Source organism: Alligator mississippiensis, chromosome 1 (assembly GCF_030867095.1).
Source record: "Alligator mississippiensis isolate rAllMis1 chromosome 1, rAllMis1, whole genome shotgun sequence".
Taxonomy (NCBI): Eukaryota; Metazoa; Chordata; order Crocodylia; family Alligatoridae; genus Alligator; species Alligator mississippiensis.
In genome coordinates this window covers 172,289,399-172,302,842 of record NC_081824.1, presented here as the reverse complement: position 1 = coordinate 172,302,842, position 13,444 = coordinate 172,289,399, and the positions used below count along the sequence as shown (strand labels likewise).

General features: G+C 44.0%; 1 protein-coding gene across 1 annotated transcript; it reads left to right on the top strand.

Annotated features, from left to right (window-relative positions):
- KCNK16 (potassium two pore domain channel subfamily K member 16) lies at positions 1-11,878 on the top strand. Its single transcript, XM_006257881.1, has 5 exons — positions 1-213; positions 4,828-4,942; positions 5,570-5,736; positions 9,595-9,760; positions 11,655-11,878. Exons 1-5 carry the CDS (start codon positions 1-3, stop codon positions 11,876-11,878), a joined length of 885 nt encoding a protein of 294 aa, XP_006257943.1.
- Positions 11,879-13,444: the final 1,566 nt, after the last annotated feature.

Sequence of the window (13,444 nt, the reverse complement as noted above, 5' to 3'; positions counted from 1 at the left end):
ATGCCCCACCTCATGGTGTGCAACAGACAGATCAGCTGGACTCTGACACTGGTGCTGGGGTATCTCTTTTACCTCCTTCTGGGTGCTATGGTGTTCCAGCTGCTGGAGAAACAGGCAGAGGCCCAGTCTCGGGATCAATTCCAGCTAGAGAAGCTCAAGTTTCTGGAGAACTACACATGCTTGGATAGGCAAGCCCTGGAGCAGTTTGTGCAGGTAAGAGGTACAATCTGCCCTGATACCGGCAATCCCCAATCCCACAAGGTCATGGGCTGGTTTGGGCTAAAGAGAGTTGTATATTTTTACTATGAGTTTGTAAATTGATTTAATTCGGTGACACTAAAAAATTGGCTGTACTAGTGAAAGGCAGATGTTCTGCACAGTCCCTCTGTGCAGCTCTACCATTTTGCTTTGAACCTCACCTGGACTCCCCAAACTTGCAGCTCTTTGAATGCACCTTGGGGCTGCCTTATAATAGGTTTGAACCCCTCCTGTCCTGTACCCTCCTCTGCCCTCAGAAACTGTGCTGAGAAGAACTTTAAAAATATATAATGCTCTGCCCATGTACCTCACCCCAGATCTACAAGATCTCTGCATTTCTTCTCCACCCCATCCTCTGCCTTCAAACTCTATCCCACAGTACCCATTGATATTCCAGCTCTACGCCTCTCAGTGGAAGATGCAGAAAATTGTTGTGCTGTATGTGCTGTAGTCCTGGACGGAAGGAAACCTGAACTAGACAGAGACCTATAAAATGTTTCATTTGTGATCTCAAGCAGGATTTGAAACCAGATCTATAGGGATGAAAGGTCAATTTTCATATAGCATGGGCAGGGAGATGTTTGGTTTCTTTTCCTGTGTTCAAAGTAATCAGTGCAACTTGGACCTGCTCCTGGTGCAGTAGAGACTAGACGGAAGTGGATGTTTAAATAACACTTTTTATATGTCCCTTAAAATAGTGTCAAGGCCAGTAGCAAACCTCTCTACTGCCACTGACAGCTGATCTCTTTAACTGTAATACTGCCAGGGCAGGACCATAAGAAATCCCTAAATTAATAAACCCCTCTCTTTTTCCTGCTTGAGATGTATCAGGTTTCAGGGTCCGTGTCCCTCTTTCTGTTAACTGTTTTAATCAGGCCCTCAACCTTTTGCAAAAAGAATACCAGGTTTGCATTGTAATCTTGCCTCACTGTGGTAGAGATCCTTAAGCAACATTTCCCCGATCTACATCTAGTAGCTGGATTTGAGCAAACAGTGAAATGCAGATCACACAGGATGCAGAAAACAAATTATTCTGCCTGTCCATAAGAACCATGCTGTGATACAAATATAATGGCAAGTGCCTGACACTGTTTGGCACAATACTAATGATAGCAGAGAAAGCCAAGAGCATCCTGATTCCCAGTTCTAAGCTCCACCCAGATGTTTTCATAGGGCTAAGCAGTTATTTAGTTCAGTCTTGAATAGCTTAGAAAGTTCACTGAGGCCTAGATTCTCCTCTCTGTTTCAAAATAATTTTATTAAAGCCACAGGTTTGCAGTGGTGTCATTGAGAGAAAAACTGCTCGTTTTTTGTAGCAAATACAAAGAACGTGCTTTAACTGCCACCTGTTCTGCAGAAAACCAGAAGAGGGCACTAAACTGTCAGCTACAAGGCCTTAAGTGCCTTATGCAGAGTAGTGCCTAGGGCAGGCTGTTAAGTTTAGGGCTCATCATCACCCCCAGACCCTTTTAAATGCCTCTCCAGTACCTATGAATAAGTGGGAATGGAATTCCATCCAAATGAAATCCCTGCTTCTCAGGTACTACCATCTCCAGTTTTTATCATCTAGCTATACCGTCAAAAGAAGCCTGTCTCATAAATCTGAAGTGGGCCTCTACTCTGAAAAGTGACTATGTACACAATATTGTCAGACTCTGTCCTCACAGTGTGTTATTGTCACCAGACTCACTTTGCTCAGGTGACAAGTAAAAAGATGGATATTCTGCCTGCTAGCCCCACAACCCCATACCCTAGGATCATGGAGTAAACCTAAGGTTCATTCTTGCACGTATCTTATCACTATTGAGCTGATTCTGCATGTAACAGAGCAACATTTCCATCAGCTGCACTGATTGTGCTGTGCTAAAAGAAAACCTGAGTGATGGATGGGCAAAGAACAGAGCAGTGGATCTGAAGAGCCTTCCCTTTCCTAGTCCTGGGCTCCCCAACACCGCAGTTCTGCTGATGCACCTCAGAACTGATCTGCAATCATTCCAGTTTCCCCATTCTCTCTCCTGCACAGCCCTGATAGGAACTGCACTGATGAAAACCTGAAGAAAGATAGACTGCTTTGCCAAGACACCCAAACTTTTGGAAAGTCCAGATCCAAACACTGGCCCCATCCCTGATAAAAGCTTATTTTGTCAGAAAATTAAGCAAATTTGACTCTGGAGACAGATAGGAAATGGATAACTTGAGTCAGAAGAAGACATTTTTATGGTTACCTCTCTAACCATACCCACAATTTCAGCCATTAATCAACTGAAATATCTTCTGGTCAACCACTTGGTTATAGTTCAGGAGACTGTACCACATGTCAGGGGAAGAAAGGAACACAAAGGTGGCATAAAGATCATCTGTACTGTCACCAGATTTTGGTATAGCTCTGGAAGGCTTATACTTTTAAATTAAATTAAATTAGAGCATCTAAGGGTAGCCACAGATTGATGCAGCATGGTGGTTATGCCAGCTGGTTCCCTTTCCCTCCAGCCATACTCTACACCAACTTCAGGAAGAGATAGAGGTTGAAGCCTGCTGGCTTTCCCCCTAAAAAATCCCTCTTGCATTGGTATGATCTCTCCACACTTGAATATACCTGCTGCATGGCCAGTTTCTCCGGGTGTGCTGTGCCCAAAGCAGCCACGCCACACAGAGACAGGTTATGGAAATGATGGTCCAGAAAGAGTGCTACACAGCCAGAGGATTCAAAATTTATTTTAAAAATTGCCTTGTGTTTTCCTTCTGGTCTTTGTGATATGGCGGTTACACCTCTGAGCATTTACACTCTGAACTGAAAAGAATCCAAGATTGCTCCTTTCCAGTCTGTGAGTTATAGCTGAGATGGTTTCCAACACTCTTAAAGGAAAAGGGCTGTGATTAGAGGTATACCTGAGCACTTTGGTGGTGCATAGGCCAGCATCAGTGACTGTTTCTGGAAATGGCAATGGGGCCAGGCCAGCAGCTCAGCAGTGACTACTTTTACACCCCCCCACCCCAAAACAAAACTGATGCCCAGGGCTGGTACCCTAGTTTTCTCCTCCCTTAGCTATGCAACTGGCTTAGGCATTTCAAGATTTTCTTGTCCCTTAGGAGATTTCAAAATTTCATTCTCTCATAACTCCCAAATAGAAAATAAGGCAGTGACTTTGGATAATTTGTTGTGTCCAACTCACTGGAAAACCAGGAGAAGTTTTTAATGATTAGTACAAACATGTTGGTGACAGCAGGGAGAAAAATATGAATGGCATTGCTGTAATAGCATGGACTATGGTAAGATGCACAGCAGCTTTATTCTGATAAGTAGCAGTCTCTTTGCAGATTCCCAAACACTGCTGGAATTGTTACTGAAAGAAAAATGTAATGTATTATACCTAGAACCAACCAAAAGTTCTGTTAGTATTCAGGGCATGTCCACTAATATTGCAGAACCTCTGCAGCCCAGACTGCCCAGTACCGAGGCACTGCAGTGGTAATACTTCCAGCAGCCATCAAGGATCTGAGCTGTGAAGGACAATGGCACAAATGGGGGGGATATCATGCTCCTTAGGCCAGCTGAGGCTGCAATCCTTGTTGAGGCAGCACACTCTAGCACCTCCATGTCTTGTGTCACTCAACAGCAACCCTTTTTCTAATAATAAAAGAATAGGGTGATGGGTGCACAAATAAGTTGCATTCAGCTGTTAAGGGAAGGAGGAGGGCCATGATGGTGTGGGACCTCACAAGTGATGGATGACAAATGTAGAGTCACAGAACCATAGCAGATGAGTGAAAGATATCTACTACCTTGTGAACAGAACGTTACTGTAGTTAGGAAACGTTCTACTCACTTGAAGCCATTTATTTGTCCAACAAGTAAAATACTCATTGCAATGGTATCTGCAGAGTTGTACCTGCTTTGTACACTGTCTTTGTCGCCTGTAACACCCAGTAGGTGAAAACCGTTTAGAGCAGCAGTAGATGTCTCTTCATTTAACTCCAGCTGAGAGGTGCTGTGTCAGACAGGGAGGAAGGTGCTTGAGATGATTGGTAAAGACATGGAGTGAAGACATCATAAGCAAAATACAGGCTTTGCCTCAGTGCTCAAACAGAGGGAGTAGAGATGATCCAGTCGTGTCTCCCACACTCTCACATGGGAAGCTTTAAGTCTGAGATGAGATGGTGAGCTGGAAGGAAGGAGAAGAGCACCTGGCTTTATTGTAATGACATAATTCACTTTGTTTCTCCAGTCTGAGCATTTTTTATGCCCTTTGTATTCCCTTCCCTTCATCCTCCAACTAGTTAATGAAAGAGTCCTGCTTAGAAGGTACAGTTCTACAGATGAGTGCACAGGTCCTTGGCTAGCCTTACTCCACAGGTCTTTGTTGTGCTAGAAGAGGTATCTCACCGGCCCTGCAGACCCAAGTCTGCTCTCTCGTGACCCCACTGCTCACGGTACATCTGTGCTGGTGACACTGTACTTCTGTCTATTCATCATCATTTGGTTGTCCATCCTTTAACCTGGCAACCTTCCTACCCTGAGCTTGTGAGGGTGGCTCACCTGTGTTCTCTTGGCCTCTTCTTCTGCTTCAGGTCATCATGGAAGCATGGGAGAAAGGGGTCAACCCAGAAGGAAACTCTACCAACCCTAGCAACTGGGACTTCAGCAACTCTTTCTTTTTTGCTGGAACTGTTGTCACCACTATAGGTGAGGTGTCCTCTCTTCTATTAAACACATCCTCTGTAAACAAGGGCTTCCTCCAACTGTCCTGTGAAGGACCAAATCATTAATAGTTCCTGGACAATATAGTCCTGTCAGAATAGCCTCTACCATTGTACGGTATATTTACATAACAAATTTTTCAGCTGACCTCCATTTGTGCATATTCCTTTTGCACACCAGTTTACTGTTCTTGCAAAAATAGACCAATGCCTAATCTGGAATATGGAAAAATACATTTGCATATGTAGACTGGGTGACTTCTCCATTTGTAGCAGGCATGTATTGTATCTGCTTATGCAAACAAGTGGTTGAATTTGCCACAAAATTAGAGACCCGGGCTGAAAAATAAAAACCCTACTGTGGAAGGTATTTCCAAATAATATTTTTTCCATGTGAAATGGTGGTTGATAGTGGCCAATGCTTGAGGCCCAACTAGCTGGTATACCATTTTCTCCAGTCTAGAAAAGTGTGTACAAGTCTGCAGACTGCTGGGGCTGGATAGAACAGAGGTAAACTAAAGTCCCAAGCCCTGGAAGTTCCCCGATGGCTAGCAGACTGACTGTAAAGCCTTTGTCATGCAATTGTCCTGTTAATTTTCCTTCTTCTCTGCAGGTTATGGTAACCTGGCCCCCAGTACGGTGGCTGGTCAGGTGTTCTGTGTGTTTTATGCCTTGTTTGGGGTGCCACTTAACCTAGCCTTTCTCAATCAGCTGGGAAAAGGGCTCAACGCACACCTTATCACTCTGGAGAGATGGGTGCACAAACCAGGCCGAGCCCAGGTACAGTGTCCATTTCTTATTGGTCTTCCACAGATTAAAAGATAGCCGGCCTTCTCAGGCACCCAGTACCTTAGGCTGAGCTGTTGTTGAGCTGTTTGTGTGTACATTCTGGGTCATAATAATAATCGTGTGGCCTCTTGGTAATCAGTAAACTGATATGTTGTGTTTATGTACAATGACTTTAAAGAAACTTGCTCTTTCCTGAAGGACATGATCTTTACCCCTCTTGAGCCCTGATTCAGCAAAACACTTAATCATGATTTATTTAGCTATAATCATGCATTTAAGCACCACTGACCTCAATGCAATATAAGCACACACTTATTAAAGTAGGCCATTTCTGACCTGCCTGTGGTATCTTTACAATGTGACAAAGCAACTTCATTTTGAAGTGATCCATTTTAACCCAGCATCCCTTCACCAAATGCCCTAACCATTCAGCAGCTGATTCCTTTCCCCTCTATTACTGCCTTTTTTAAATGAAGACTGATGCAGACTCACTTTGGATCTCGTCTATATTAAGTCCCCCAGATTTAGTTAAAAAAAGGCAAAGGATAAAGATAAAAAGTAGGTGAGATCTTTTCAAAGCCACTGCATGCTCCTGTGCAAAGGTTCTGTGAACTGGGCCCTGAAGTCAGAGAAAAGAGAGAATAGGTAAGATTCTCAGCAGTCCTAATTATGAATGGTCCCTTGAAAAATGCATGTCCATTCAACAGCACTTCTACACAGTCAGTTTACCATACCAGGGTGCATCCTAGACAAGGAGCAGCATAGCACTGGTGAGAGACTGTGCCTGTCATGCTGCTCTGATGTTAATTAACCTACCTGCAGCCCTGTGCAGACAGGACAGCACTGCTTCCGGTTTCAGAGGCAGCCTATGGGGAACAGTGCAGTGAACTTGAGGGCTCTGCCACTAGGGATGGTAATTTTACCGTATAAGTATGTCTTCCATCTCTATCCCACTCAGCTCTAAGGACTTGCCTACATCAGACAGGCTAGAGCCATACCAACCACCACCACCACGTCTGGAGACATAGCATATACTAACAGTATTTCAAGACTAATTTAAACTGGTTCCTCAAACAAAATTCGCTATCCTGGCAAAAGGATTTTTGCTGGAATGGCTGTAAGTACAATGGGGCTTTTGCCATCACATCTGTGTTAAATAGGAATGTGATGTTATTATTATTGTTATTCCTAACTGGCATAACTACACTGGCAAAACTTTAAGTGTAGACCAAGTCTTAGACCTGCTTATCTCCTCACCCACTTTGTAAAGACACTGTTCTGGAAAATAGGTTAGCTCCTCTCAGACACTATTTTTGAACAAATATTAGGAAATTAACTGACTACTGATTCTAGGCACTCCGGGCGAGACACTTACTTTGACTTTAAAAGGCTTTTGTGACCAAGTTCTAAAATACAAGCCCTAAATAAAGCAATAAAAAACAGCAATGTAGCACTTCTCTTCCAAGCATTCTACCTACACACATTATCTAACTAAGCATTTTAACACCCTCGGGACATGAGGATAATAATAACAATCATAATACATAGAACTTACATCATCAACGGATGCCAAAGTTCATTATAAAGGAGGTCAGTATCATTATACACATTTTACAGATAAGAAATTGAGGCACTGAGAGGGAACATGACTTGCCCAAAGTCATCCAGCAGACCCAATCCAGGAATAGAGCTCCCTTCTCTCCTCCTTTCCCAGGAGAATGACATAGAATTGGCACAGTCAATGAGCCTTCTATCCCTCCTATTGAAGTTGGGCCACTGAGCTGTCAAAAGAACAAGAGTCATGTAAATAGCAGGAGAACAAGCATGAGGGAGAAATGTCTGTAACCCAGGGATACTCTCAAAGGGACGATTCCTGGGTGCTGGCCCCTGCTGCCAGGTTTACTCCTCTTTTTTTGTGTGGGGGTCCCCTCCTTATAACAGAACTGTCTAACATTCATGCAGTCCAATTTTAGGAATCAAACCCAGGAATCCCCTCATCGGCAAGGCAAAGAGTCAGGCTCCCTCTTGCTTATGCCCTCTTCAGTCCCATGTTTCTAGAACCGTTGACAGCTCAGTGGCCCACCTTCAACAGGAGGAGTAGAGATGGAAAACGGAGGTGGTTCTTAGTGTAAATAGGATACTTCCTGGGAGGTGGGCCATAAGGGTTTTAATCCCCTCAGGCTGGAAAGGGCCTAGAACCCAGGTGTTCTGCTTCCTGGGCGAGTGCTCTGAACACTAGACTATTTGCAAAAGGGGGCAGGGGTGGCATGACTTCAAGTACCTGAGTTTTTGAGAGAGCACGACCATGGGTACTGCATTTTATAATGAACTAAATGCTGTCCATATGCTTTAGGCACCAATCTCCCTGGTTGCTTTGGATTGCAATAAGAGAAAGTCTCCCACTGTGCAGCCCTGGATCAAGTACCTAAGCTCTAATGAGGAGCAGGAGTTCAGACATACTCCTGTGCCTAAACGTTTCTTATTGACACCTGCCTCTTCAACACATAGGCCATCTGTATTGTCCTCTGTGGATGTGTCTACACATCACCATATGGTGAGATTGCTATGGCACTGGGCCCTTTGGAAGTACTAAAGCATGGTGTAGTAACCACCCACACCGCGCCATGCAGGCAGCACATGCTTACATTTTCCTGCTATGTCACCGTAGTGGCACGCTATAAACAGGGAGTGCGCCACTACGGCGACATAGCTAGCGATCAAGTGTAGGTCCACGTGATCACCATGTCATCATAGCACACCATACGACAACATAGCTTGTCACTATGTTGCTGTAGGGCGATGTGTAGATGTGCCCTGTAGGCACCTAGTTCCTCCCACTGTAGAGGGAACCTGGCCCTATTTTTTATGAATGCTGAAGCCTAAATGTAGGTGCTTGAGAATAGTCTGGATCTGGCCCTGACCTGTGCAAAGAGAGGTAGAACTACCATTAGAGCTCAGGAGTACCTGACAACCACTCCCATGGTCAAACCACTAGACCATTCCTTTCTCAGATTCCCCTTGTGTTGATTATTTTGTGCCTGCGTGTAACCAATGCAGCCATGTATTTTGTAGGGGTAATTTAGATGGCTACTTTTGACACACGGTGAACATTTATATCAAGTGAAACACAGATCCACCCAGTGCTGCCAGAATGCACTTCTGTTCTGTCCACTTCTGTGTTAAAAAAGGCAAACTGATTTCAACTAAACTTCATCCAAAACCAATGTGGGTTGAGATACGTTAAGCCAAGTTATACATCTTAAGAAGCAGAGCATATTAAAGGAATGCTAATTCCATGTTATCAGCTCTTGTGCTTGCAACAGCTCCTAGAGTCACTTGATGAGGAGAGAACCTCATCTTTCATTAAAAAACAAAAGTGAGTTTCCAGCCATCACAACTGAAGCTTGAACATGAGACCTAGGTGCATCCAAGAGGCCCACGAATCAGAAGGCAAACCAAAAAATGCATCTATCTATCTATCTATCTATCTATCTATCTATCTATCTATCTATCTATCTATCTATCTATCTATCTATCTATCTAAAACATCATGATCTTCTGAGACCCAACTCCTGATTTTTGAATGCTGGAAGCTGACATTACAGCGGACAAATGTTCTGTGAGGCATGCTCTGCCTAGGCATTGTTTCAGACTCTGTATTTACTGAATGCAATTGATTCATGCCTGCACTTCATGGGAAAAGATGAGCATTTGTTCATTCTTTCTATCTTGTCTATTGGTCTTGTGGTAATTGGGCTTTGTGGCACTATTATATATTCTAAAATCCAGCAACAGTACAAAAACAGACATGACGCGCTACTGAGTTGCCCTCTTCTTTCTCTCCTGCAGGTGGTGCAGACTCTGGCCATAGCTCTCTTTTTGGCCACTGGCACCTTGTTTTTTCTAGTGTTCCCCCCAATGATTTTCAGTTATGTTGAAGGCTGGAGTTATGGAGAAGGCTTCTACTTCACCTTTATCACCCTCAGCACCATCGGATTTGGGGACTATGTAGTAGGTAATGAAGGGGTTGGTTTGGGGGAACTTCATGAGCCTATGTTCTTCCATCACTGTTCACTGGAGTAACTGTTGAAGTTACTGATATTACACCAGTGGAAAACTGCCCCTTTGTCTCTGTGGACACTAGACAGATGGATTAACTAGTGCCAGCTATGCTGATAGATTTAGCAGTATAGGGTTTCTTCCACTGGGAGCCAGATTAAGACCCACCACACTCACTCCACACTAACCACTGAACATCCTTTCAGCAGTAACTGCTGCCAACCTAATTTAGACTTGAGCCAGAGGCCTACAGGTGAAAGACTCTGTAGCTCCTTACTAATCCTTTGAGCTCAAGTTAGGGTTGTTTTGATTAGTTTCTTCCCTGTATGGAAGAGACCAAGCTACCAAGGTGAACCCTAGTTAAACGCAGAGAGAAGACCCTTGTAAGAAGGTGTACTAAATGGCAGCGTACCATCTCCAGGAGTCTGGGCCAAGCAATATAGTGGTTGCTAGCAATATGTGAGACCTTTTCTCTGCACCTGGTCTTTTAAAATGATGTACTGAATACTTGAGGTATATAGACTGTCCACATGCAAAAAACAATAGGATCTGTCACCTTGTGAGGGATTTCTCCTCACATCATCCCCTGGTCTGCCAGGGAGCCAAATCTTCCTTGGTGCAATGCCATGGCTTTCAGTGATGAATTTGGCTCACATGGATTCAGGGAAGGAGCACACTGGAGCACTGACTGAAGTACTTGTTTGGCTGGTGCAGTGAGCATCTGTTCTCTGGAAATGCCACGTACATGTAGTGACCGTCACATTCTGATACATAACATGGCATACATTTGCTCAATAATGCATTCCCCAAATTATATCTGAGCCTGTCTGTTCAGGACTCCAATGAGCTGCACACTACAGATATTGGCAGCAGTGTAAAACCTTATTTGTGCCCAACATATTAAAGCAGGCATGTCAAACATAAAGCCCATGGGCTGGATCTGGCTTACAAAGGCCCGCCATCTGCCCCACCTAGTGCTGCCCCTGGGTTTGATCAGACTCACACAAAGTATGGCATACTCCTGGGGCGTGGGGCTAGTCAATAAGCTTGATCAGGCACGTGGACCCCTTCCCCCTCTCCACCCTCATTCTCACCTTCACCCCCTGGGGGTGCATACCTGATCTAGCATCCACTCCAGCTGGTCCAGGACCCGCACTGCATGCAGTACCTGGAGGTACCGCTTACAGCACAGCCCCCAGACTGGCTGGAGCAGGCACCATATGCAACACAGTCCGGGAGCTGTGGGGCTGGTGCCATGTGTGGTGAAGTCCGGCTAGTATGACTGCATGCAGCACATCTTCTGCTCCAGCCAGACTGAGCCACACGCAGCGTTCATTCCAGCCACTCCAAGATCCACACCACATGCAACATGGGTCCCAGACCGACTGGAGCAGCAGCCAGATCAGGTATGCTAGGGGATGGTAAGGCAGTCTGTGGGTGAAATCCAGCCCATGGACTGGCCTTGCACTAGTTAGCCAGCCCATGGAGCCAGATGAGTTTGACAACCCTGTATTAGAGAATCTATACACCTATGCTAAAACATGGCCCTCTAGCATGGTTACAGCACAGTCTTTTTTCCATAAGCAAATCATGTTACACAACCTTGTTTAAAGTTAGATGTGGTTATTGCTTATATGTAGACAAGGCGTTAGAGTTTTGGTACCATCTGCTCCAAGCCTAATTTCACACTGTGAACAGGAAAGTAAGCCACAATATAATGTTTCCTATGAAGAATGCATGTAGTTCTCCTGATCTCAGCAGATCATGAATAATTTGCCTGATGTATGTGTGTTTGGAATCCTGTTTGCCAGGAGTCAAGCCTAACACATAGAGTTTCATGGCTTTTTCAGGCACAGATCCCAACAAGCGCTACATCTCAATCTACAGGAGCTTGGCAGCCATTTGGATTGTTTTCAGCCTGGCCTGGCTTGCTCTGGTCTTTAATCTGGGAGCTGTCCTGATGGAGAAATTCCTTCAACTAAAGTGGCCCAAATCTGACCAAGGCACAGCAGAGGAAGCTGTAACCAAGCTGGAGGATGAGTCTGCTCAACCTAGAATCCACATACCCAGCTGAGAAAGGCTCATGGAGAGCAGTTTAGAAAGAGCAAAGGCTCTCCTGCCCCCACCTCTCACACCACACAAGCCTTCTGGATAAATGTTTGTTGGATCTAAATCACGGGTTGTGGGCCATTTCTGAAGTAGAAGATATTTTCAGAAGCAAGAAAACTCCTTCACAGCATAAAGGCAGAAGCCAAAACAAAAACTGTTGAGGAGGTGGAACTGTAATACACATACCCCATTGTTTTTCTCACCACCAGCCCTAGGGCAAGTGCTCCTGAAAGAATGATTTGCCATCCATTTAATCTTATCACTTTATTTTCTCAAATGCAGATCTCCAGCTTTCAGAAATCTGTGGTGACTGCCTCTCAGCAGAAGTGTGAATGCATAATATCAAAGGAGTCCAGCTAAAAACGCTGGGAAAGAAATCACGCTTTGCTCCCATGTGGCCACAATGAGAGAAACACAAACGGTCATGGGCACATATATAATCACGTTCACCAGATGAAACTTTCCCTTCCATTGCGTGAAATCTTTAGCAGGCTTTCTCCTGCATGTACAATTACAAAATTTCTATAGCCGTTTTCCCAATAATCTTTTCTTTCAAATGTGTTAAAATGCCAGGTCCGTCCCAGAGTTGTCTTCATTGGCAGAACTTCATTTGGAATTAGCCGGCAGCTGGTAGCAAGTTCTGATCTCAGACCATTTCCCAAGCCCCTTGAAAGCAGTTCTGTGAGCAAAATATTGATGCAAGTAGATCTTTTTGTTTCTGACTGTTTCAGGACTACTTTACCAGTGTGTGGTTCTTGCTTTGGGCCAGTTAATTAAGAAGCTGACTATATGGACTTTATACCACCCATCTGACCCTAGGCAAGGCTGACAGGCCACAGCTATTCCAAATTTTGCCTTCAACTACATACATGACATTTTTTGGTGGGAATGAGGAATTTGGCATTGTTTTCTAATGCCAGGATTTGCTTTTCTAAGCAGCTAGAAAAGCAAAGCAAAAACTGCATGCAAGCAGCTAATACTAGTTTGGTTACAGAACCATAGAAATGTGGTCATAGTGTACTGAAAGTATTAAAACTTTATAAAGGATTAATAAATCATACAATAGATGTTTTAGTAAATGGTTAATCAATTATTCCAGACTTATAATTCTCAGCAGACCAGTAGGTTACTTATAGCCACGGATAATATCTGCTCTGGATATGCTTGTAACCAACTTAATGTTATACTATAATTTATAAAATGTGCTTATATCATATATTAACTACTTATAAACCCATTTAGGAGTAGAACATTCCTGTAACGTATGAGTGAAATACAACTGGACATGCAGAATTCATCAAACCGGCCATTGTAGTGTTGGGGTGGTGTATTAGTTCAGGAATTATGCAAGAGGTATTTTTCATCAGGTCTGATGAAGAATGCTTTGCATTTGACAGCGTGTTTAAGTCTATCCCAACCATACAGTTGGTTCAATAAAAGATATCCACAACAATCCTTGCCTGTCACATCAGCTGAGCTATGATTTGTAGAAAATATAGTTTATCATGTCAGCCTTTCAGTTCTTCAATAT

Bases quoted from the DNA above. Each gene is read 5' to 3' on its own strand.
- KCNK16 (XM_006257881.1), top strand. From the start codon at position 1: ATGCCCCACCTCATGGTGTGCAACAGACAGATCAGCTGGACTCTGACA. The intron at 4,943-5,569 runs GTGAGGTGTCCT...TCTTCTCTGCAG, and splicing joins AACTGTTGTCACCACTATAG to GTTATGGTAACCTGGCCCCC. The intron at 5,737-9,594 runs GTACAGTGTCCA...TCTCTCCTGCAG, and splicing joins ACAAACCAGGCCGAGCCCAG to GTGGTGCAGACTCTGGCCAT.